The 26,351-nt window shown below is 40.7% G+C and overlaps 1 protein-coding gene across 2 annotated transcripts in view; it reads left to right on the forward strand.

The window, feature by feature from the left end:
* ATRNL1 (attractin like 1) overlaps positions 1–26,351 on the forward strand; it is a gene marked incomplete at its 5' end in the record, with an annotated part of 352,817 nt that overhangs the window by 17,101 nt on the left and 309,365 nt on the right. For both annotated transcript variants that reach the window (XM_081158751.1, XM_081158750.1), the window contains 6 exons: positions 1,906–2,034; positions 3,309–3,517; positions 11,755–11,929; positions 13,077–13,164; positions 15,458–15,713; positions 22,166–22,349. In XM_081158751.1, coding sequence (XP_081014877.1) covers positions 1,906–2,034; positions 3,309–3,517; positions 11,755–11,929; positions 13,077–13,164; positions 15,458–15,713; positions 22,166–22,349 — 1,041 coding nt within the window. The remainder of the gene's footprint in view (positions 1–1,905; positions 2,035–3,308; positions 3,518–11,754; positions 11,930–13,076; positions 13,165–15,457; positions 15,714–22,165; positions 22,350–26,351) is intronic.

The following is a 26,351-nucleotide window of genomic DNA, read 5'->3' on the forward strand; positions in this document are numbered from 1 at the left end:
TTTCTTTTTTCTATTTATTATTTATATTGCAGTGTTTGGTTTATGAGGAATGTGAACTATTATTTTTTTGGACAAACATGTAAGGGCTTGTATTTCCAAATAACTGTTTCAGAGTGACTCTTTGGGAGTGTAGACACTTGTTCTGTGATATTGGTATTGCTCCAAATACTTTTAGAACTTAGTTTTTTGAATTACTTAAAAATTATATCGAGAGTAGCCATGATAGCCCGTCATCTAAGGATAGTACGTAGGAAATGGAGTAGAGCCTCGTGAATAATTACATCGTAAGATAATTCATTGTGACAGTGAGGTGAGATCCTGGGTTCATACATTTATTTTTTAGCAATTTAGATGTCATTCTGCTCTCATTACTCTATTTTTATGACACTATCGACTGACCATCATTTAGATGTGTGCCTTTCCATTTGTTTTTCGAGTAGTTGTAATGACTTTGCATTAATTAACAGGGGTCCGTTAGCACTCTTACCGACCCTTTCCTGACACTGAAGGAAACTTCTGTAAGATAATTAGCGGGATGGGATTTAGTGTACGACCTTGAAGATGGAGCCAGTGACTTGTCATTAGCAAGTGTTCCCGTTACCTGCCCGAGGGAGATGAGTGTCCCCCGGATGCTAAGCCTGCGGCAGGCAGTGAAGTGCCGCACAGCCCGCCCGGTCTGTGTGGCTCAGTCGGTTGGAGCGGGAGCCTGCGCACTGGAAGGGGGGTTCGACTCCCGGTCAGGGCCCGTCCCCAGCTTAGGGCAATGCAGCGGGTTGACGCTTTTCTCTCACATCAATGTTTTTCTCTTCCCCCTTTCCTGTTCCTCTCTCTAAAATCAATTTTTTTTTTTTTAATGTCATGTAATCCTCACGAGGATCTTGTGGAAGAATTCCTGTCACCCCATTTTACAGTTGAGAAAATGGAGACTTGGAGAAATTAAGTTTTACCTGTAATAGGCGGTAGGGCCAGGATTAGGACTCCACAGTCCACTGACTTAAAAGCTAAACCGTACGTTGCTAAGAATTCAGAATCTGATCGTCCAGATTAGTCCAGTTGCGTATTTGCTACCCAGCCAACATTGGAGAGCCCGCTCGGTTCCAGAGGCTGTCGCAGGCCTGGGGGATGTGGCGAGAAATGAGATCGAGACCAGCGCAGGGCCTTCAGGCACCAGCCGCCCCGAGCTGGGCCAAGCGTCACGGGTTAAGCGCACGGCCCTCCGTGAAACTGCCCTTAGCGCAGGCACCGGCTGCAGGTTCCCGGGCTCCCGCTCTCCTGACAGCCGGCTGCACACTTAGGGGCGCCCGCTACCCCCTCGTGTTCAGTCATCCGCTGGAGTGACTCACAGAGCTCGGGGAAGCACTGTGCGTATCACTGGAGTTTCCTTATAAAGGACAGAATTCACTACCAGCCGAGGCAGAGACCCACAGGGAGGGGCCTGGGAGGGTCAGAAACAGAACATCTGTGTCCTCAGGCCGTGTCACCCTCTGGGACCATTCACGGGTCACCTTCTGGGAAGCTCACCTCAGCTACAGGTGCCCAGAGCTTTTACTGGGGTGTCGTTCCGTAGGCGCGACTGAACCGCTGGCCACAAGGCCCAGCTCAGCCTCTAGCCCCCGCCTTCCAGTCCTCTGGACGGTCTCCTTCTAGAGTCTTCTGCTCCTTCCCAAGCGTAAGCTAGCGGACGTGGGAATTATCCTGAAGCATCAAGGGTTGGCTGCTTTGTGTTGCGGGTACAGCGATGGGGTGAGAAGCGGATGGGAGCCGTTTTAGCTTTAGTCTCCTCCTAGCCGCCGGTTCTCATAGAGACACCGGGGGTCCTGCCAAGGCTCTCTCCGAGTGCATTTTATGTGATTAACCGTCGTATGTATATTAATAACCACCACGGTCAATTTTGCCCTCTTCCAGTGGCCTGATAGTCCCCGAAATAAGGGGGAATGAAAGCGTGCCCGAAGTCGTCACAACGTCCGGCTACGCTCTGCTGCATTTCTTTAGTGATGCCGCCTATAATCTCACTGGGTTCAACATTTTCTATTCGTGAGTATTTTTTTCCTGAATTTCCTATTGTAAAGATTTTTATAATTTGGCTTCAAAGAGTGTATTGTTTGCTTTTGTAAACAGCGTACCCGAGGAGCGGGCGAGTGTGTGAAATTTCAGAATATACGGGTGTCTCCGTAAGTGACATCCAGTGTGACGATGTGCCTCGGAATAGCGCCTGGGCCCGCACTGGGATACATTCTGAGTCCCAGGACATCATGGTGGCTTTAAGTTTGGCTGAAAATTAATTACCGAATTAAAATTGTTTGTAAATGACTAAGTAAACAAATACAGACGAGGGTAGCGTTCCTCGCAGCAGCAGGTGTGGGGTGCAGGGGGTCGCCGGCCCTCCGGTGCCCAGGGTGTGGGGGCTCAGTGTTCACAGTCCTCTATCCAGACCGGACTGGGCGCTCCGAGTACATTCTGTTCTTCAATTCTCACCCCAACAATTCTGACAAGCGGGAATTTTCCCAGTTTACACAGGAGGGAATCGAGGCTTTAGGAGGTAAGGTGAGTGGCCATATCACTGTCTCCGCTAAAATAAAATAATACTTACTGAGCATCTGTTATGTGTCTGACACTTCATGTACATTTTCTTTTAATCTGAAAGTCCAAGGGTGAAGGGAAGTAGCCAGACGCTTTCAGGTGCTGTCACAGGAGCAGCATAGAGGAACTCGGCACATTTCCCCCGTTTATTTAGGACCGTAGAGAATGGTAACCAGGGAGTTTTCACCAGGAATAAAACATTCTAACTATCTTGAATCACCAGTTTATTATAGAATTGATTTGTCTCAAGTATGTATGCAAGGGAGACTTCATATGCCTTAGAATATAATTGGTCAAAGGGCCTTAAAATAATATTTGACAAACATCTCATTTCTATATAACAGTATATAGGTGGTAGGATGCTATTTAAGTATTATACAACCAAGTTATATCTCGGCTTCTCAGGTAGTTTCTTTCAGGTATTCATGGATTTAAATTTTTTTCTGTAAAATAGATATTCACAACATTTGCACACTTAAGCCTTCGCAGAGCGTTGTGCTTGGGACTGCATGTGTCGCACAGATGCTGAGGTATAGTCCTTGGAGGTTCGGGTCTTGGTAGCCACATAAACTCATTGCAAATAAATATAACTGAACTGCGTTGGGGGTAAAAGGGCACAGAATAAAAAGCTGAAGTCACATTGTGAAATTGTGACGCTTACAAAATATCAACCAGGATCCTTTCTCGATGATGTTGAATTTGAGTCTATGATGAACTATGTTTTACAGAATCAATTCCTGTCCTAACAATTGCTCTGGTCACGGGAAGTGTACAACTAGTGTCTCCGTTCCAAGTCAGGTGTACTGTGAATGTGATAAATACTGGAAGGGCGAAGCCTGTGACATCCCCTACTGTAAAGCCAACTGCGGCAGCCCCGATCACGGGTACTGTGACCTCACCGGAGAAAAGCTGTGCGTCTGCAACGATAGCTGGCAAGGTATGCCTGCCTGTGCGGTGTCGTGGGTTCTCAGACTGACTCATGTGTCTGAGAGGTTAACACAAATCTACACTCACCTGCTTTGCCATAGTTTGCAACACCCAGATCTCATTTCTTTGTTTTGTTTTTAGGGTGTTCAGTTAACTATCGACTTAATAGTTTCCTTCAAAATAGCACTATTGGTATAGATTTTGTCTATATACCGTTTTGAGAATCAAGGAAGTTACATATGAAGCTCTTTTTAAATTGTAGGTGTGTGATCATTATGAGCTTCTGTAATTTTTTGTTGACTGAATTTAACACGTGCTGCATTCAACTTTGATTCATGGTGGGTAATATACATGGTTTATTGCAAAAAAAAGATGCCTGTATTACACTTATTTATTAGGAATTACCGCCCCCTTGTGGCCATTTTAAAAGCTCACAGCATGCAGTGTTTAAAAAGCAGACAATAAGAGTATTTCAGTTGCTTATTGCAAAAGATTCCCGAGGAAGAATTTCCAAACAATTTTTATTAGTGTCTTTCATTAAAGATTACTTTTATACTACATTTCAGGGTTTTAGTTTACTTACGTATTTGGGTATAAAGTCATAAACTTTGTTATTGTAGAATTGAAGAGATAGGCCTGTTATCCATGTACTTACCCGTCCATAGCTTACTCTGTGCTAATTCTGTTTACATATTGAGAGCTTATGTTGTGCAGACACATTAATCTTGTTGATAGAGGGAACTTTTACTAAGAAAATACATATTAGGAAGTGACATGTTCATGTGTTACTATAATACAGCAGCAATAGTTGCTATGAGACCTACATAAAAACCAAGGGAATATGGTCCTCTTGAGATAAATTTTAAAAACATGTTGCTGAGTGTGCTGAATACTTACTTCAAGGAATTACTTTAGGCTTTGTATAAATTATACCCATCTAAAACCCACGTCTCATTGAAAAAAAGAGTTACTCCAACCATACAAAATACTGGTGATTACTTATTGAATTGAATTTGATTGCCTGGTATGATTATGAAAGATACAAATTCCTCAGTGCTCTTTAATTACAGGGCCGTGTCTTTTATTAAGTGGCTATTTGGGACCTTTCTTCTCCTAAAACTGCTTTGAGGTGTCTCCTCCTGTTTCGTCATTTCAGTTTTAAAACTAAAATGATGTTCTTTTCTAAGGAGAGAATGGTCTGTCAAGCATATATTTAAAGTAAGGCCTGAGAGATACAGGCAGAGCTTATACACAGTGTTTTTCAGACTGCTTTTAGTCTTCATTTTATTTTAGTTTTCATTTTATTTCAACAGTCTTGGAAACAAAAGGGGAAACTTGTACGATACTGTTCTCTACGAACATACCTGTGTTTTTTCCTGCGCTTCTATTAATCCTTCTTTGAAATGCTTTATTTTCTGGGGGTTTTGTTCTAGAGATCTGGTTCAGAATATTATCTTCTGTTTTTCTGGCTTTTTATTGGCCTTTCACGTTTTTTTTTTATTCCCAGTAATGCCTCAAATCCTACAAATTTCTGATTCTTACATGTCTGTAAGCAAAGGAAATGGGGAAGCAAAAACAAAGTGATAAAATGAATAATTTTATGTAGAGACAGACACATTTTTAATAAATCATAAAATATTGTAGAAATCAAACACATTTTTTTTTTTTACCATTATTAGTTCTTAACAGTTAAGGAATTGGTCTCTGAATCGATGTGGGTGTTAGAGGGCGAGGTGCTTGGGGTGGGAGACGCTGCTCCTGCAAGGCGGGCGATGGGCGGGCCGGTCCCTTTGAGCTTCAGACCTGATCCCCGCGTCTATATTTAAGGGAGTCAGGACTATGCCCAAAATCATTAGGGGGGAAACGAGGTTTTTATTTCAGACACGTAGAATGTGGAAGAATCACTGGGGGGAAGAAAAGGGATTTTTTTCTAGGAATCTGGGAAACGATGAAAGAACTAGGGCTATTTGAAAACGAGAGCCAAGGAGGCAGGCTGCTGAGATTCGAAGCCGGGCTGCTGTCTGTAATGTGTTATTTGGAACAGGAGTCTTTGGGTTGAAAATAAAAGATTGTTGCCAACCCCATTATATTTGACCCTTTTATGGTGGTTAACTTTAGTTATTCTGTTTTCTGAAAGAAAAGCTTTGCATTCTGGAAATTGAGATTTCATTAAGGGAGCAGAGAGGAAGAGCCGGCTTTGCGGGACGTCCCGTCTTGAATTCCCTTCCCGACGTTTCCCCAGCGCTTGTCCGCCAGTCCGCGGGTCTCCTCGCTTCCCCAGCTTTTCTGTGCGGCCGGAGCCCCTCCTGAGACTCCCGCGCATCCGTTGCTGTAGTGCCCCCTCCCCTTAACTTTCGCATCTGACTTTTTTGCTTAACCGTCTGCTTTCATCTTCTTACCATGTGAGGCATTTCCCCGGGTTACACGGGAGTGGATTTGAAGGCCAGACGCAGCATTCAGGTCCGCTGTCCCCTTTCCGCTGCGGGGAGCGCCGACTAAACCCCAAAGCCGAAGGCGTGGAGAATCCAGGACGCGCCACAGGCAGCATTCGGAAAGCACACAAGTTTATCACGTGACGTTTAATTTTGTCATAACGCATACGTGTCAGTGATATGTGCGTGTTAAATAGATTAAAGGACAGGGGCCTGCGTGGACTCCTCTGCTTCTGTGACATCTTCCATGTAATTAAATTTGGATAAGTCTTAATAAGTCAAGGGAGGGAAAAGGCAACCTTGAAACGCATTTTTCTGTTAAGGTGGCTTCCAAACATGGGGACAGACAAGGAATTTTTAGAAGACGTCAAAATCAAGACACGACAGATTGGATTTACGCTCATTTGTACAGAATGCGGTAGAAGATTCATGTTCAAAGCAGACTCCAGGGTGTGGTGCCCCCTTGCCGCCTCCCCCAAACTCCCATCCTAGTGGCTGCACTTTTCTCTCTTTTACGTAACTTAAAAATGTATATATGTGAATCCCTGGAAGCCTTGACTGTAAGCAGCAGAAATAGCTCTGGGCTTATTTGAGCAGAAAACGTGGTTACTGGAAAGCGTGGCAGGGCCTCTCCCCGCATCCGTCCTTCCCTTGTTCCTAATAATAGCACCCACCAAGTGTTTCTGGCTTAGCAGGTGGCCTCCCAGCGGCAGACCACATTTCTCAGCCTTCCCTGCAGCTGGAACAGCTGCTGTGCTCAGTTTAGGTCAGCAGGACGTGAGTGGAGGCGCCGTGGGGAAATTCTAGAACATCTGGACCTTCCCCAGCGGCCGGTAAATGGCAGCAACTAATCCGCAGCACGTGCCCACTCGCCTCCGGAAGGTTTCCTGAGAGAATCAGCTTCTAGCTTATTTAAGCAAGTTATTCTCGATTCTCTGAACCTGCTCCCTCACTCATGCACAGGGTGTCGAGTGGCTCCCCAAGTGGATGGAAGGCTAGGGAAGCCGTGCTTGGAGAGGGGCAGGCACAGCAGGGGGGCTGGGGGGTCCCAGCGCAGGCGAGCCACGGGGGGCGGTGAGGATCTGCCTGTGGCGGCCAGGTCTTAACCGGTACCGTGGCTGCCTCAAGATACGGAAATAGAGAATTTAACTTTCCCGGATTGTGTAGTGGGAAGGGATCCTGTTTCTGAACAAAATTCATACGAAGAGTTTTCCCCAAACAAATTATTGGAATCTCCTAAACAGATAAATTTAAATAAAATATTTAAAGTATAGCCCGGCCGGGCGTGGCTCAGCAGTTGAGCACTGACCTAGGATCCAGGAGATCGCGGTTCGATTCCCAGTCAGGGCACATGCCCGGGTTGTGGGTTCGATCCCCAGTCGGGGGTGTGCAGGAGGCAGCCGATCAATGACCTTTCTCTCTCATCATTGATGTTTCTCTCTCTCTCCCTCTCCCTTCCTCTCTCTGAAAGCAATAAAGATATATTAAAAAAAAATTTAAAGTATAGATCATCGTCATAATTGACAAGGAATGGGCTCAGTAGTTCTCTCCTGCCTACTCAGAAAACCTTGGCAAGGTGTCATCTGTGGTAAAATCGGGCGGGTTAAAAGGCGAGCCAGCGGGCTTCCGGGACGAGTTCTTCCTAATCCATCCCAACAGAACGTTTCCCCTGTTCTCTGGAGATGGAAGGCGGGTTTCCATCTTTTATATACGTGGGAGTTACTTAACCACCTGAGGACCGTCCCTGTTCCTGTCCTGTCCCGCAGTGTCCTGTCGCTCGGTCCTTCTGAACGTCTTTAGGGTGCTCCTCTTCGGCCCGGTGCAGACGCAGTTCTTGTATAAGGAGGGGTGTTTTCAGCCTTTAAGTCAATGAATAAAAGATAAAATCCGAATATGTAAGCCCTGTAACTTGATGGTTTTGCCTGGTGCCCCTGGCTCTTCATTGAAAGCGAGTTGACTTGGATTTACCTCAGCTCCCGGCCTGTTCTGTCCCTGATTATTTAAGGCCGTTGTCGTTTATAAACTTCGCCCTGGAATAGCCTCACCCCTTTAACATTCTCAGGCCCCATCGGACCCCCTGGTCTCGGCTCCCCCTCCCTTACTGACCGACAGCATCTGCCCCGGTCATGTTTGTGTGGTTCCCGGGTTGTCGTTTGCGCTGGCACAGAAACTCCACGAGTTAAGAAGGATCATGTTCTGACGGCCTCTGTGTCCCCAGCACCTTCTGTAGCACCTGACATGTAGTAGGCACGCAATTTTTTTTTTCTTTTCTGATTGAATGAATTAGAAACGTATTCGATTGCTTGTGTGTTGATAAGTGGGCATTCAAATGTAGATGTTTTAGAAGACTAGTGCTCCATTAATTACGTCGTTTGCTTGACACAGGAAACATGATTTTAAACATTGAGAGAAACGACTGGGTCCGAGCGTCTGGTTCTTGGGTCCTTGGTCTCGGATTTGCTGCCGTCCTTTGGTTTCACATTTTAACGTCGCCACTGGGGGGCAGTATTGACCGCCGGAGCGCTGAAACTCCCGGCATTACTCAAGTTGTGAAATGCGCGGTGATTCTGTTCGTTTTGGAAAAATACAAAGTCTGTTAACGCGAGCTCATGAACGCTTTATCCTGAAGCAGTCTTTTCTCGGCCAGTCACATAGCATACGGCATAGTTACTTTCGGACGGCGTGTAAGGGCCGTGGGCCGCAGCACCACTCGCACCTGGGTTCCTTCCTTGCAGAGGTCCCCGGATGCCAGCGTGCTTCACAGCCGCTTGTTTCTCTGCCTGTGCCTTAGGCAAGTGGGAAAGTGCATTGTGCTCGCGATCCCAGCTAGCTCGGTACCTGCCGTTTTTCAGCTGATCACTGTCCACGTGCAGAGGCCTGGGCCACCTCGGGGACCGGGAGGGGAGGCCTGGGCGCTCGGGCACGTGAGGCAGCATCTCCACGTGCTCCCCTGCCCACCTCAGGATGCCAGCGCAGGATCGACCGCCCGCTTGGGCTCGGGGTGGGGGAGAAGGAACCCCAGAAGAGGGTCGCCGTCCTCGAGCTGAGCTCCTGGGCGAGGGAAGCGCCGGCCAAGGAGCCAGGCCTGTGAGAGCAACATCAGGATTTTACTTCGGGGCGAGCCAGGCTGGAGACGGCCGTTAGACACCCAAGTGGAAATGTCACGTAGGGAGTTTGGCTGGAATTCAAGAGAGACTGTGGGGCCGGAGAGATAAATCTGAGAGGGCTCCGTGTATAATCCTACCCTGTGTGGTTATGGAACAGCTTCTCCCCGCAAAAACCTGTCTCTCGACGGCCTGTCAGTGATGCCTGAGTTACAGCATTAAGAGATTCATTGGTGCTCTTTGCGTTATTAGACGACACATAACCCGTGGGAAAGGTGCATAGTAAAGCTTCATGGAAACCCGCTGCCATGTGAGTTGCTTTATTACGTGGTTTTTGAGCAGCTGAGGTCGCCTGCCTGGAGGGGCTCCCCCGCCGAGTGAGGGAGGCTGTGCAGGGAGCCCCCAGAGGTGTCGCCTCTGCGCCGGGCCAGGCAACGGGAGAAGGCCTCCCATGGCCGTGTTTATGGAAAGGGAGCCTCCAGGGCTTTGAACGTAGACGTCAACGCTAGATATTTAATGGAGGGTGAAGGCTTTGTGAGTATAAAGTATTTTTTTTATAGTTATTTGTGTTTTAAATTCAGTTTACAAATTCACATTTTAAATCATTTTAGTCATGGGATGCAGAAAGCTACAAGTTAGGACATTCGACGTTCCTTAACATTTTTAAGCCCTGTTCATAAGCCTTTCATTCTGTTTGTAAACTTGTTAGAGTAAAATAAAGACAACCTGTCGAGTTTGGCTACAAAGGAGCCTAATAATTTTTAGAGGTCACATAAAATGTGGTAGTAACAAAGATTTAGGGAGAATTTTGACTGCTCTTTTCTTTGGTGTAGGAAAAGTAGATATTCTAGATTAGAGAGTAAAATTTTAAAAGATCTCTAGAATCCTGTTTTTTTTTTTATATTTTGTTTAAATAAATAAATTGATTAAATTAGTTATTGGTTTCCTGTAACTGCTATAACACATGATCACAAACTTGCCATTTGGAGGTTACAGCTCTGAAATTGGTTTCCCTGGGCCAAAGCCCAGGTGTTGTCAGGGCCACCCCCTGGAGGCTCTGGAAAGAATCTGCTTCTCGACTCTGCCAGCTTCCAGAGCTGCAGGCCCCACCGCATCCCTCCCTCCCTTCCCGCCTTCAGAACCTGCAGCCCAGCTTCTGGCATCGGCCACCACAGTGCTTTCTTTTTCTGTAGTCAGACCTCCCTCTCCTCCTAGGACACCTGTGGGTACAGGTAGAGCCCATTTAGATAATCCAGGAAAAACTGCCCAGCTCAGGATCCTTGACTTAATCACGGCTTCAAAGCCCCTTTGGCCCGATGAGGCGACATTCACAGGCTCCAGCGATTAGGACCTAGATGTCTTTGGGGGCCAGTACTCCCCTTCCACAGACTCGCTCTGGAATATTTTGCTGTAGTGAAGATTTCGTAAAGATACTACTGATTTCATTATGTCCCTGACGCCCTTAAGAATTTTCCATGCTATTAATCCCTATCAAACTCTCTTAACACCCTGGTATTATTGACTGCACCTGACTCTGCTTTTAGATGGTAACTTTCAAGCTTTCTATTTAGGAGGGCATTTCAAATTTATAGAAAAATAGTAAGAATGACAATAACAAAGACTATGCAAACACCCTTAACCCATTTCACCTATTATTAATATTTTACCCTATTTGCTTTTTATTCTGGTCTTACATGATTTAAAATAAATCCACAATTTCTTTTTAAGAAAACAAAATACAGCAAGTGTGGTGCCTGTGGGGGAGAGTTGGGGGGAGGCAGACAAGGGTCATAAATGGTGATGGAAGGAGTGTTGACTTGGGGTGGTGAACACAACACGGGGTACAGATGACGTGTTGTGGAATCGTGCGCCTGAAACCTGCAGAATTTTGTTCACCAGTGTCACCCCAATACATTTAGTAAAAAAGAAAACAAAATATAAAACTTACACCAGTAGATTAGTTACATGTGATGTCCTTCTGCTCTTGTTTCTCCTCAGTTAAATTAGAGGCTGGCAGGCGTTTCCGTTCAAGGGCCACGCAGCAGATATTTTGGCTGTGCTGACCGTGTGGTCCCTGCTACAGCTGCTCCGCTCTGCCGGCGCCTGCCCTCTTAGATCGATGAGCGTGCTGTGCTCTAATTAAACTTCATCTGCAAAAACAGGGAGCGGGCTGGATTTTGCTCATGGGCTGTTGTTTGCTACCCCAAGTTAAATGATTTCCGAGAGATTCAGAATTGTAGTTAAACGTGTTTTTGTTTTTTAAATCAGTGTGTTCCTTTAATTTCTTTGATTGCCAAAGAATGGTTCAGTGTCTTTTCCCTCAAAAATAATAAATTTAAAAAATCTAATTTAAAGGATTGTGGCATCATCAAAGAGGTAATCGAGGGTGCACTTAGTTGCACCTGAGAAATCCAGACTCATAGAATGTAAGCTTTGAAAAGGACTCTGAAGGTGAATGAAGGAGCGAATGAAGGAATGGGGGAGCGAACAGGTAAATAGGTGGAGACTGTGTGGCTAATGCTTCTCCAGTTAGGGTCCGTTTGGAAGTTTTTAAATATTGTGATTCAATGATCATCTAAAAATCTAGACCATTTATTACGTATATTTATTAATATCGTGAACATTGAATTACTCTCCTAATCCACGTATTCTGTTTTTATCATCTAAGTTCTTTTTTAATGTATTGTGTTGTTTGATTTTTTTTTAAACAGGTCCCGATTGTTCTTTGAATGTCCCGTCCACCGAGTCTTACTGGATTCTGCCCAATGTGAAGCCCTTCAGCCCTTCCGTAGGCCGGGCTTCCCATAAAGCAGTTCTACATGGGAAGTTTATGTGGGTGATTGGTGGATACAGTTTTAACTACAGTTCTTTTCAAATGGTCCTGAAGTAAGTATTTTTTCCCAGATTTTCACAATCATTTAAACGGATTTTTTTTTTTTTGGTAACAAGACTACCTTAAATGCCTGTTTCATTGCTGTCTAAATTTATGAATGTTTATTTTTGCTGTAGTATCTATTTGCTACATGGAACTGATTTGGGAATTTATGAATTCAATAGTCAATTATTTGTCATTTTGCATATAGATTTGTTTTGTGTATATATTTCATTACCTCTCTAGACTGCTTTTTACAAATTCTGAATAAGAACATATTCACTTAAAGTAAGGCGAGGCCAGGCCTGTATTAGACATTTTGAATCCTGCCACATAATGCTTTTTTCAGAATGAAGTGTAATTGCTTCTATAAAAACACTTTCAGTTTGACTGAAAATTAATTTACCTGAACTTTGTAAATTTGAATTTCTTTCACAAGCTTTTGTTGGGAGAGAGCGCCAGTATTATAAATAGATCATTCACTTGCTACTGTCTCCGCGGAGATGGTCCTCTGCTTGACTGGGTGACAGAGGGAATCACGTGGATGGCAGCTTTACCTGATTGCTTTTCAGCTGGCGATTGTATGTTATGAACGTTTCATAACATAAAAAAAGAGCAAAGATGAAGAATAATGTGATTATTAATGTTGTTTTTTGGCCCAAATATTGTATGAGTTCTACCTATACTGAGAAATTATTTGTTGTTTATATAACATTCAGATTTAGTTGGGCATCCTGGACTGTATCCGGCAGCCCTCCCCACTAAAAGTATTAGCTCTATTAATATGGGGTACTTAAAAATTCTGCTTATAAGACACTTTAAAACTATGATTGAATAGGACTAGAATTAAAGTATAAAATAAATTAATTCTGTAGAGAGGGAGGAAGAGTTTTATGTATATGTAAGTAGACAATTAATTCCAGTAATAAATAGCCTCGTCCCTTTACCATACTACACGTTTAGGGGACTGAATCCTAATTTAAAGTTGGTTTATCTTGAATGTCTTTCTGAAAGATCTCTCTCTATGGTACCTGACATTCTGAGCTTGTTAGTTCTGATCGTTTTGAATTTAGTACTTGAATACAGGTGAAGAAGGCATATGCAGATTAAAAAACCAAACGTGAACCTGAGTTTATGAAGTTATCTTTTTCTCGTTTCCAGTTACAATTTAGAAAACAGTATATGGAGTGTGGGAACCCTGTCACGGGGACCGCTGCAGAGATATGGACACTCTCTTGCTTTGTATCAGGTAAGGATCCTGCTTCCTAAATTAAATTTTTCTGAGTTCACCTTAGTAGAAAAAATTCTAAATCTCACACTTATTTCAAACACCTAATGAGAGCAATAGATTGCATGGATCACAGTAACCTGAGATGTCACAGACTCGGGTAGTATTTTAGTAAAAATAGATTTTAGTATGAACAAGAGAAGAAACAGAGACTGAGGGGCTGTCCTCGCTGACGGGCATTTGGGTTATTTTCGTGTTTTGGCCCCTGTGTGTAATGCTGCTGTGAACACTTATGTGTAAGTTTTTGTGAAGACATACACTTTCTTTTCTCTTGAGTATATATGTAGACTTGGAATTGCGGGATCAAATGATAACCCTAGAATTAGCTTTTGGAGGAACCGCCACTGTTTTCAAACTGGCTTATATATACCGTTTCACATCCCCTCCCGCCAGGCATGGAGGTCCCAGTTTCTGCGGATCCTCGCGGCCTCGTTAGTATCTGCCTTTTTTATTATAACCGTCCTGGCGGGTGTGAAGTGATATCTCATTGGATCTCGATTGCATTCCCCGGTGATTAATGATGTGGAGCATCGTTTCACGTGCTTATTGGCCGTCTGTATTATCTTTGGAAAATGTCTATTCAAGTCCTTTGCCCATTTTAAATGGGGTTATTTGTCTCTTTATTATTGAGATGTAAAGAGTTCTGTATGTCTTCTAGATACAAGTCCCTTGTGATTTGCAAATATTTTCTCCCATTCTGCGAGCTTTCACTTTCTTGATGGTGTCTTTTGAAGCACAAAAATGTTCGTTTTTTTAAAAAAGTTTTGATGAAATTCAATTTACCGCCCCTCCCCTTTTGTTGTTTGTGATTATGGTGTCATATCTAAGCATCCATTGCCAAATCCAAGGCCGTGAAGATTTACCCCGTGTTTACTTGTGAGAGTTTTGTAGTTTGGCCCTTACATTTAGGTCTTTGATTCATTTTGACTTAAATTGTGTAGGTGGTGTGCAGAAAGGGTCAGGCTCATTCTTTGGCACGTCCTGGTCCAGTTCTCTTACCACTGTTCGTTGAAGAGATTGTTGTTTCTCCACTGACTGGCCTTGGCACCCTTGTCAAATATCAGTTGCCTGTAGACGTGTGGATTTATTTGTGGACTCTCAGTTCTATTGATATATAGGTGTGTCTTTGTGCCAGTAGCACACTATCTTAATTACTTTTGCTTTGTAATTGGTTTTGAAATCAAGAAGTGTGAGTCCTTGAATTTTATTTATCTTTTCAAGATGTGGATGTTCTGTGTCCCTTGCAATTCCATGCAAATTTTGGAATCAACTTGTCAGTTTCTACAGGGAGTCATCTGGAATTCTGATAAAAATGGCATCGAATCTGTTGTTCAGTTATAGAGCTATAATTGCTGTTTGTACATTGATCTTGAGTTCTGCAATGTGGTTGAACTCATTTATTAGCTCTGATTGCTTTTTATTTATTTCTTAGTTCTGTCTCTGTATAAGTTCATATCTTCTGTGAGTAGCAGTATTTTACCTCTCCTTTTTCAATCTGGGTGTCTTCATTCAGCTTTTGACTATTTGCTCTGGCTAACACCTCGAGCACAGCGTGGAATATAAGCAGCAAAAGTGGGCATCCTTGTCTTGTTCCTGACCTTAGTGGGAAAGCGAGCGCCCTTTCATCATTAAGTGTGATATGAGCTGCATGTCTTTCCTAGATGATCTTCATTAGGTTGAAGAAATTCCTTCCCTAGGTTGTTGAAATAGTAATGATTTGTATCATTTATGCATCATTCATTTCAGTCATATGTGATTAAAGTTATTTGTATAATTTATAAGTGCTATAAAGTATGTGCCCATGACCATGGGAAATGGTAATAAAAATGAACTCCGTGCAATACACAGATGTGGTCTACCTTTTTGTGAACTGTGCTCGATGACAGCAGTGAATGATCGAGAACAGCCCAGAGCAGGACACATCCACGGTAACATTGCAGTGTAACAACCAGGGACTCAGCAACAGGGAAAATAAAAAATACGGTTCATTGACTACCTAATACAATTGTTTTAAATAAAATACCTTAAGGTAACTTTTTGAAAGCACGGATTCTCCCCCCCACCTTCTTGTAAGTAGAAGCATCAGTTTTCGTTACTCATGCGTTCCCATTTAACTTTTTACAAATAAGGACTATGTCTTTCGCGTGTTGTGATTACTAAAATTGAATGTTTAAAATTAGCTTTCATTTAAAATTAATATATATTGCTAAGAAATAACTGTTTTGTTTATTAATACGTGTTTTTTAATTTACAGGAAAACATCTTTATGTATGGAGGCAGAATAGAAACCAGTGAAGGCAATGTCACAGATGAATTATGGATTTTTAACATACCTAGTCAGTCCTGGAGCACAAAAACTCCCACTGTCCTCGGCCACGGGCACCAATACGCCGTGGAGGGACATTCCGCACATATTATGGAGCTGGACAGCAGGGACGTTGTCATGATCGTGATATTTGGATATTCTGCAATGTATGGTTACACAAGCAGCGTGCAGGAATACCATATCTGTGAGTTCCTTTGTAAATGTAGCCGTACGCCCTTTTCTTCAGTGGTTGAGAACATTTTTACCTTGATTAAAACCTTCCTATGAATTTAGTCAAAACAACTAGTTATTTGAAATAAGAATTATAAGTCCCAGAGTCAGTACTTTTTAATGTAAGTGTTTTGGTTTTGTGCTAGAGTTTTGGCCTTTAATTTTTAAGTTTATCTTAGTTAAACGTGAGGAAAGGTTACATACTCAGTATATGTCACATTTGCCAAGAATTGAGAATCTTTTTAAATATGTGAAATTCCAATAGATGGTGCTGTTTCTTTGGATTTTACTTGTGGACCAAGAGCTAAAAAAACGAACCCCCAATCTCTTTACTATGCAATCCATGATTTCAGGATTTTTCATTTTTCAGGGGTCTGTTCCTAGTCTCACTGCAGTGTCTCTATGTATGTATTACTCCTTTCCCCACCTAATATGTTTTTATTGATTTCAGAGAGGGGAGAGGAGAGGGAGAGAGAGATACAAACATCAGTGATGAGAGAGTCATTGATCGGCTGCCTCCTGCAAGCCCCCGACGGGGGATCAAGCCCACAACCCGGGCATGTGCCCTGACCGGGAATCGAACCTCGATCTCCTGATTCATAGTCGATGCTCAACCGCTGAGCCACGCCAGCCGGGCTGTATTTCTCTTTTAAAGGAAGCTTGATTGTCGGGTTCTTTACGAGATTATTGCCTGGAGTGTGAAAGCCACTGGGGCAATCTATATATGATTGTATTATGCTCTTAAATACTCTTCTTTGTTTGTGGTGATACTTTATTTTTTTAAATTATTTATGAAATTTTCAAACAGTTGTAAGTTTTTATAAAGTTTGTCTACAAATATGCCTGTAGTCACTACTTAGATTCAAGGACATACTCCATTTCCGGCCCTGTCCAGTATTATGAACTCAAGCTTTTTTTTTTTTTGGTATATTTAACTATATAGGGTATGGCAAAACTAGGTTCACAGTGATTTGTACGGAAAATAATACAGAAATGAATAAATAATAATACAGGAATAAACTGTGTTTTACTCACAAATGTAAATCTACTTTTGCCCCACCCTCTATACTACTGTTTAGAGTCCTCATGTAGTCTTAATAAGAAAACTCACTTGTCACCTTTAGCAGGCTTTGTGGCCCATGTGGCCTTTGTCACAACTAATCAACTCCCTGTTGTAGCAAGAGAGCAACCACAGACAGGACGTAAACAGATGGGCATGGCTTTGTTCCTGATTTTGCCCGTGTCTTCGTTTGCCTAGTCCTGCTCTAGAGAGAGTGTGTGTGTATGCTACTGGGGGCCTAGCAACCCTGGCCCAAATTAATTTAAACTTTTGGCACGTGGCTTTTTGGACCTTGTATATATAGTGAATTCATGCCCCCAAATCTATGACCAAAAGCTCCCAGAAGGAACCATATATCTCCCTTCACGTAGAGCCAAGGTGGAAATAAACATTTCTGTCTGCTTCTGCAGAGCAGATTAAAAAATAACTCACTTTTTCATTGAGGATATAGTCCTTCAGGGAGCCTGACTTTGTGTAGAAGTTCTCCGATGCGATACCCACGCGGGCTGACCTTCAGTACTGGCCAGTAACACCGAACCCCTAGGCCGCGTGCCTGGGACACGAGCTCCCTCCCCTGCCTTTCCGCTGAATGCAGCTTCTGGTCCTTAGACTATATTTTGCTATTTTTATACTACCCTTCTATGCGGGATAGTCTCATTCAGCCATGAGACATGGTGGCCCAGGGATGCCAGGAAGGCCCAGCAGGTTAATTCTAATTTTCTGTGCATGGTAAATGTTGATACAGATTATTTACTGATACGTTCATTGGCTGGTAGGCTTTCGTTTTCATTGGGAGTAATCTGATTATAGAATGTCAATTGCAGTTTTGGCAAATTTTTAACTATTTCTATAGTTTCTTTCAGCTTATTCTATAACCAAAATACGTTTCCTAAGTAAATTTATCACCAGGGTATTTTGGGTTTGATTTTTGTCTTATTAATGGCATTACAGTACTTTGTCAGGCACACTTATGGATGTTGCCTAAGATGGAAATAGGAAGAATACACAATTTATGAGTTTTATAAGAATGATAGGTGAATTATGGGTAGATTTAAAATTCTGTGAATTATTTAAGGACAAAGTAAAACTCACCAACTTTTCTGTAAAATTATATCTTAGTAATAAAATGAACTTATTACATTACTTACTCCTAATGCACCTTGAATTTGCTGCTTATGGTTGAAAGTATGTGGTGTCAAAATGATCTGTGATTACTTTCACTTTGAAGTGTACTTGCACAGAAAAGTGTACCAAAAACAAAAAAAAAGAGAAGTATACAAAGCGAAGGGTGGCTATAGTTTAAAGATGTCAGAGTAATTAAGTTGTTTATACCATAGACAAGCGCTACGTTAGGGAATGATGCTATAGGAAGTAGGGCTGCTTTGAACGTAAGTAATAGGATAATGTGGTATCTTAGTTATAAGTGAAGAATGATCTCTACAGAGACACTTTAAAACATTTTTTTTTTTTTTCTGTTTATAGTGGGATTACTGTACTGTGATGTCAGTTTTAGCTGTTTTTTCCTGGCTGATTTTAATGCTTCAACTACCCAAATGTGGGTCGGATTTACTTTGAGTATCCTTCCATGTTTAAAGCTTCTAGAAAACTGGGAATTTTTTGTTTAGTTAAAAAGGGACCTCTCTTTTTAACCAGCACTGTGGTGAAGGTAATTGAAAAGAAAGCTGAAATTATAGCCGAGTGATTTATGAAAACAGGGTATTTTACTAGATAAAAATTTACCCTGAATTAGACTCTTAGGATATCGATCTCACCATTATGTCGAAATTTTAAAAAGAGACAGAAATTTCCCAGTTAACATACTCCAAAATGACCGCTTATTCGACTTTGAATAATATTGAAAGTAACTTTAAAGTATTTCTAGGCCAGTGCTTAGTACCCTGAATCTTCTCTGAGATTTTTGTAATAATATGATTTAAAACAAAGGAACCATCTGGTTTCCTGAGGATTTCTTTTCTTTCATTCACTATTTCACCCATGTTGTTATGAATCAGCACAATTGACTCCTCTCCATTGCTGTATTTCATTGTGTGACTCTACCACAGTTCACTTATCCATTCACCTGCGTATGAGCTGTTGGGTTGGGCACCTGTTAAAATTCACCCACAGAAGCAGTTGTGAGTTATCTTGATAAAAATATCATATTTTCAAAGATTTAAAAAAATCTTCAGGTTCTTCAGGCAGAAAGAGGAAATATTTTATAAGGGCGAGAGATTAGATTAATATCAGATTCCTCAAAAGCAACATACAAATCTAGGTAAACATGGATCAGATTTTTCAAGAAACTGAAGGAAAGCTAAGGGTTTTATACCTGGCCAAACTGTCCTTTAGGTATCAGATGTGGAATGGGGAAGGCAAGAAGGAATCCTGCCTGAATGGGTTGGAATTAGACGTATCAGTGTGAATTTATGATCATATAGACAGACAGACAAATAGCTGTAGATGCAGATTCCTCTGAAAGGGCCTAGAAGCTAAGACACCTTAGTAGTGAGCACACCAGTCACTGATATTCCAAGATCCAGTTTCTAATAACATTCCCATAAGTAGGAAGCAGGGCTCCCTGGAGGCATCACTGCTGGTGGGGCTGTGGCAGGGCCCGCAGAGATGAGCCCGGCACATCCTGTGCTATTAAATTAAGGTCGTGCTCGAGAAAACAATGGGTCCTGTCCAAAAATGAATAGGAGTCCCCTTGGAGGGGTCCCATCAGTGAACCCCGCGATGATTTGAGCATCAAAATAATTTAAGAAAGTAATAAATTATAAAGTGGTGAAAAAATAGAATCTATGAACTAACACTGATAATGGACAGACCTACAGACACACATAGAGGAGAGGGGAATTCTCTTTCTTACATAGAATGCTCTCTGGTTGAAGTTTAAAAAAACTGTAGTAAAAATTAGTTTGGGAAAGAATCATCAATGGATGCTAAACCTGTGGGGATGAATATTTGGTGAGATGTGCATGGCATCTAGGTGTCGTCCCCACAGATTGTTGGTAGGGTGCAGGGGGAAAATGGTGACTATATAGTGAAGAAATCTGTCAGGTCCTTGCCTCCTGTAGAGGTTCAGATAGTAAATATTTCATGTTTTGCCGATCATCGTGTCTCCGTTTCTTCTACTTAATTCTACCATTGAAATTTTGAAAGCAAGCCATAGATAATATGCATAGGAATGAAGATGCCTATGTGCCAATACATCTTTATTTACAGAAATGAGCAGCAGGCCATATGTGGGCCATGGACATAGGTTGCCAACCCCTGGCTTACAGTATTGAGTGGGAACTCATACCTAAATCTAATCATCAAGCAGTTTCATACAAACTTCAAATGAGGAACCTTTCATTTTAAAAGGGAGAGAGCTTTAGTCTGCAAAAATGTCAGTGTCACGAAAGGCAAAGAAAAGCTGGACAATTGTTCCAGATTCAAGGAGTTTAAAGAAATGTGGCAACCAAATGCTGGAGGTGACCCCAGGCTGGATTCTACACTGGACAAAAAAAATGCTGTGAAGGACATTATTGGCTCAGTTCACAAGTTGAAGTATATATATATTTGTATTAAAACGTTGCGTAAATGTTAAGTCTTCTTGATGTTGATAACTGTAATATGGTTATAAAAAGAAAGTCTTTGGTTTTAAAGTGCACACTAAAATATGTATGGGTATTAGGGATGAATGATGTATCTAATTACTGTGCATCTGTGTGTGTGCGTGTGTGTGTGTGTGAGAGAGAGAGAGAGAACTCATATGGGACAAAATGTTAATAATGAGTGAATCTGAGTAATGGGTATGTGGAATTCCTTTGACTACTCTTACAACCTGTTTGTACGTTTGAAATTATTTTCAAATAAAGTGCTAAAAGTAGATCAAAGGGAGTAGATGTATGTTTCTTATATTTGGCTGCATAGGATATGTATTTGAATTGAAATTGTAAGAATTCCTGGGAGCTTGCTCTGGCAGTAAAAGAAACATCCGTTTGTCCTTTCTGCTCCACTTTGAATGATGGCTTTTAGGGAATCCATAAATCTCCGAGGGGAATGATTGGATGGTTTTACTAACTTGGACCGTAAAGCTCTCTGGGTTAGTCCTGAGGGAAATTTATTTCACTTTAAGTTAGCAATACCTCATAAACTTTCTGAGAATTTCAATGTGAGTCTCAAGGTTAGTCTAATATTAATGTTTTCCTTTAGTATTTTTCATGCTTTTAGAATTTGAGAGGTGTAGTCGGGAAGCCGTCGTCGATGCCAGTTTATGTTAACCTTTTCCCTTTTGATTTGAAAACCATTAGATGTGATTTTTTAGGAAGTGAATGTTTTCTTCTGTAAGTGTAGTGATACTGCGTGGCTCTCTTCAGCTCTTAACAGGACATATTTTTCAAAATTCTGTGGTGAATTTCAAGTGTAAATGGAACTTTGCTTTTCAGCAAACTGGTGTCTGAAAAGGTAGATCCACAGAACAGGTGTAGTGGGCGGTGGGAATTAGGAGTTTTTAATAGAAGACATCTTCCCTTCAAAATTAATTCAATCATAGGAATCATAAAACACAGACTTTCATTGTGCTTAAGTCAGGCGTGGCGTCTCATTTGTGAGAACTGTATAGGACTTATTAGGTAGAGAATAATTTCAGGGCAGTAACTAAACTGTTTTAATAAACTGCGTCGTTGTGACAAAGGCTGCTGTTAAGATTGTATACATTTTTGTATTTTCTCAGTGTTTTGGTAAATATCACAAAAGACTTGTTTAGGTAAATGAAATTATTAAATAATATGCTTTAAAAGCTGTTTATTAGCTACATAAATATATACATTTGAAAATATGCATGAGTTACATTAAAATGTTTTAGTAAATGTGCATTCAGGATGCAGAAAATTCTGGCCTTTCTGTCTTTACATTCTTACAATGATGGAGATATCAGTCCCCTCACAGGCTGCCATTCCATTGTTTTACATACTTAAAATGTAAGGATTTATATTTAGAAGAAATATGCAGTTGTAATTTGTACTTGTTTTTTTTGTTTTTTTTTTTCATGACTACAGCTTCCCCTCCCCCCAGGATTATTTAAAAATACAGACATGTATGCGAGAATAGAATTTTCCTTTCCCTGCTGCACACACAAGTTTGGCGTTTTCAGTATTTCAGAGTTTCCCCTACAGAAAGACCAGCCTCACTCAACTTGACCCCCTAGCACCTAACATAGTAACTAGCTCAGACTTAATAACTGTTTCTTGGTTAAATGGATATTAGGCCTACTTTAGTCATAAAAATGCGGTGTCGGAATTAGCTCGGTGGTTCGATGGTGTGTTAGTTACGTTTTAAGCCCTACGTGAAGCTCACGGTTTATCTTCTTTCTCCTGCAGCGTCAAACACCTGGCTTGTTTCGGAAACCAGAGGAGCCATTGTTCAGGGCGGCTACGGGCACACCAGCGTGTATGATGGAATAACCAAGGCCGTGTACGTTCACGGAGGCTATAAAGCGCTGCCCGGCAACAAGTACGGGCTGGTGGATGACCTCTACAAGTACGAAGTTAACACTAGGACCTGGTGAGTGAAGGAGCCAGAAGTGTGCTGAGAAGACCTGTCACTGTTATATTTGTAGAATAGTGGTGTTTGTTAAATATTTCCAAGGAGACATTCAACTAATTGAATGTCTTTTATTTCAACTAATGATATTCTATTATGTAGCAAAGGTACAAAATAATAGATTTTCTCCATAGCTGTCATTACTGTAAATGATCAACGTTAGAGGGTTTCTGATCCTGGAGATACACTTACTCTGTAAGCGTATTATATTTAATTCACACAGGACCTTTTGCTTACAGACTTTTAGGATTGTTATTATCTGCCTTGGGATTTGTTCTACTTTGCACTCATATTTTATTGTCACATGTCAATTTTAAAAACGTTTCTTGGGTTTTATTATCTCATTTCCTGTGAGATACAAAACGTGGGACATTTAGCTAGATTTTCCTTTTTAGTTGTTATAAAAATGCTACATTGTATATCTCGTACTGGCCGCCTCATGTCCAATGGGAGAGTTTCTCCAGGGCATGTTCTTAAAAATGAAACGGGTGGGCCTGAGGATAGTCACACCCTCAGAGTTACTGCATGTCGCCTGCTTGCGCCTCTGGGTGACTGTGGCGGTGTCTGTTCCCACCAGCAGGGTGGGGGTGGCCCTGTTTCCCCATATCCCCACTAACACTGGTGACTGTGAGGGTGTTTTCGCTTTGCCAGGGCAGTGGGTGTGAATGGTATCTCACGGATATTTTAATGCACACACCCTAATGACTCTTGTAAGCGTCGTCTTATGTGTTCATTGGCCACTTCTTTCCTGTTAAGTGAATTACCTATTCATAACCATAATGCTCTCTCTAGGTTTGAAATGTTATTAGTTTTTAATTTATTGATTACTTAATAAAGAATATATCAATTAATATTAATAACATAAATAATATAATTATATTGTTGTAAATATTAAAATTAATAAGCTACTTTTTTGTTTTATGTAATTTATACATTGCATTTTATTTCCGATTTTAATATTTCTAACATTTTCTTATTGACTTTTTGTTATGATAAAAAGAGTAAGTGTGGTGTAGTGACGAAGGCACCATCAGTCTGCTTAACCTATTTTTGCATATGTTGCAGATGTATCATACCAAAAAGGAAAAGGTAACTGCTTCTGCATGACAGAGGCAGCATAGTTCACAGTAACAATAATGGGCACAGCAATGCTCAGGGAAAGAGCGTAATAAAAGTGAATGGATAAGAGAGAGATGGGTATCATTTAAATAAAATCAAAGTGGGAGAGTTGGTTGTTGTTTGCCACCTGAATGAAATTTGATCAGATTTTATAGGATTATCTACTCGAAAATTTCCCAAAGTGAAATTTTGCACAGAAGGATAGAATTGTCATCTTGGCAGTGTTAGCGTGTGCACAAATAACACTGTGTACTTGCCCCATGGGATCACTTAATAAAATAATTTGTTATTTTGAGCACCTCATTACAAATATGTTATAGATACATATGATGCTTTACTATTTTCCTGGGTTCTACATTTTTAAAAAAGATTTGTAAAATTATCAGTGAGCATGAAAATGGCATTTTTCTATTTGTAGCATTCTTAAAATGTTGGTGCTTTCGGGTAGTTCAAAGTTTGCTGTTATATATGAGTTATAGTATGTATCAGCTTTATTTGTCAAATGTTATGTCCTTTTTAAATGTTACTCTTAGGTGTCCATTGTACACACTAATTTTACGTTTTTACCACATGAGAACTGGTTTTATTTTTTAGTAGATATAGTTTAGGAAATAGGCTACTTTGTTAAGATATTAGAAAATGTGTGTTGGGAGGATTTTTTTTCCACTGGTGAAATGGGTTATTTGGATAATTACCACTGAAAAAAATTAGGAATTATGTTTTTTGAAAACATCAGTGAACTAATAAGGAACTGAGGATTCATGGGTCAAGATCTAGGAGAGGTAGAATGTCAAGAGAGGTAAGATTGGCATTTTGTGCAACTTTTGTCCTTGATACAATTATAAATCAAATCTGTCTGAGAAACTGAGCAGAGCTTAGGCCAATCAATGTAGAGTACTAAAATTAGGTTTCCAGTGTGCCAAGGAAGAGGGGCCTTGCTACACTTTGAAGGCTTTAGTCTGGTCCCTGAAGTTCTAAACCTACTGCTAGGATAAGCTCACCTTGAAGCATCACAGTCTTTCATTGGATTATGGTGATCTGCTCATAGCCTAATTAGTTGGCAGAGCAAAAGTCAGTCCTCGCTTGAGGAAGATAGTAATACACAGAGCCTCAAATCATTTCTTCAGTATATCATATGCAATATCTGGTATAAATTAAAATAAGGCTTAGAAAAAAAACAAGATATGGAAAAAATAGCCATTAGAAACATACCTATAGGACAGTGGTGTTTCCAGAAACTTTAAAATGATTAGAACTTTATTTTAAAGGAATTAAAATATAAGGTAGAAAAATATTACCAGACAACTGGAAAATTTTACTGAAGAATCAAGTGGAAATTATAGAAGTAAAAATATATTAAATGAATTAAGAATTCTTTGGATGGGTTTAACAGCAGGTTAGACACAGCCAAAGAGATAATTAATGAAATGGAAGATAGGTCAAGGAAAATACATACTGAAATATAGAAAGACAAAAATAAAAAATAAAAGACTGGAGTCCAGAAGAAGACTGAGAAAATAATAGACAATACTACTTGAGGTGTTAATTACCGATAACTTCCAAAGGTGACAAGACATCAAGTCACGAACTGAAGAAATTCTATGAGCACTAAGTAGGATAAGTACAAAGAAACTTATGCATAGCAGTATCAAGGTAAACTGATGATATCCCAAGCAGAAAGAAAAATTTTAAAGCAGCCAGAGGTAATAGAAGCCATATTCCCTTTAAAAGAGCAACACTAAGATGGACAACTGATTTCTTCACTGAAAAAAAATGAAATCTAGAAGATATGGTATCCCTAAGTGGCTGAAAAACAAACAAACCCATGAGCCTAAAATTCTGCAACCAATGAAATATCCTTAAAACTGATTTTTTCTAGTTTCTTAGATTTGATATAATCGGAGTTTTTTTTTTTACATTAAATTGGTCAAAGCTATTTTATTAATTTATTGAATTTTTGTGATTTCTCTAAAAACTTAGCTGTCAGAGGTTTTGGAAAATGAAACAGGACACTCTTATAATGTTATTAGTTAACTTAAATTTTAGTAAATACTGATGAGCGTGCTATTCATGGTGTTCAGCCTTGCTTATCACTCTGCATAATAAGTGCCTGAAATCTTTTAAACAAAATTCGTTAACTCCGTGTCAAACACTGTGTTGGGGATAATCCTAAGACTTCCTCAGTAAAGGAGACAGACAACTTAAATTTTTATGGTACACGTATATGTGGGAAATAGTAGAAATACACACAGTAAAGAAGTAGTACAGTGAGGGGATTTATTAAAATGAACATAAAATATTTATGTAGACCAAAATGATTGTTGTCTTCATAACCAGCATGTTATGTTCTGAGATTTGGAATTTTGGAATGCCTGGTTAAAATCACACATTGATTATTTAAAGAAATTTTTATTTCTATAGCTTTACCTTTTAAGGTAATTTTGAGCTGTGTAGTACTTATTTTTTTCATAGTGCTCTTTTATAAACTTGGAAATATTGCATATGGACAAAAGACTCTATGAAAGCGTACATATATAGTTTCAGAACAATAATGAAGTAAACACCCTATCTACCTGAGCCAAGAAAGAGAACATTACAGTACCCCGAGAAGCCCTATTTTGCCTCCATGTTGGCTCTCCCTTCATTATCCCCCAAAGAGGTAACCGAATTAATATTGTGTTAATTGTTTTGTTGCTTTTCATTATAGGGTTTTTACCCTTCTATGTATATTTGCAAACAAATCATTAATTTAGTTTGTCAGTTTTTGAACTTTGCGTGTCTTGTTTAACATTGCATGCTTTCCTTAGGGAGCTGTTTTTAAACATCAACTTTACGTTCTGGAGA

This window comes from Miniopterus schreibersii, assembly GCF_964146895.1.
Source record: "Miniopterus schreibersii genome assembly, chromosome: 14".
In the NCBI taxonomy this organism is placed as follows: domain Eukaryota; kingdom Metazoa; phylum Chordata; class Mammalia; order Chiroptera; family Miniopteridae; genus Miniopterus; species Miniopterus schreibersii.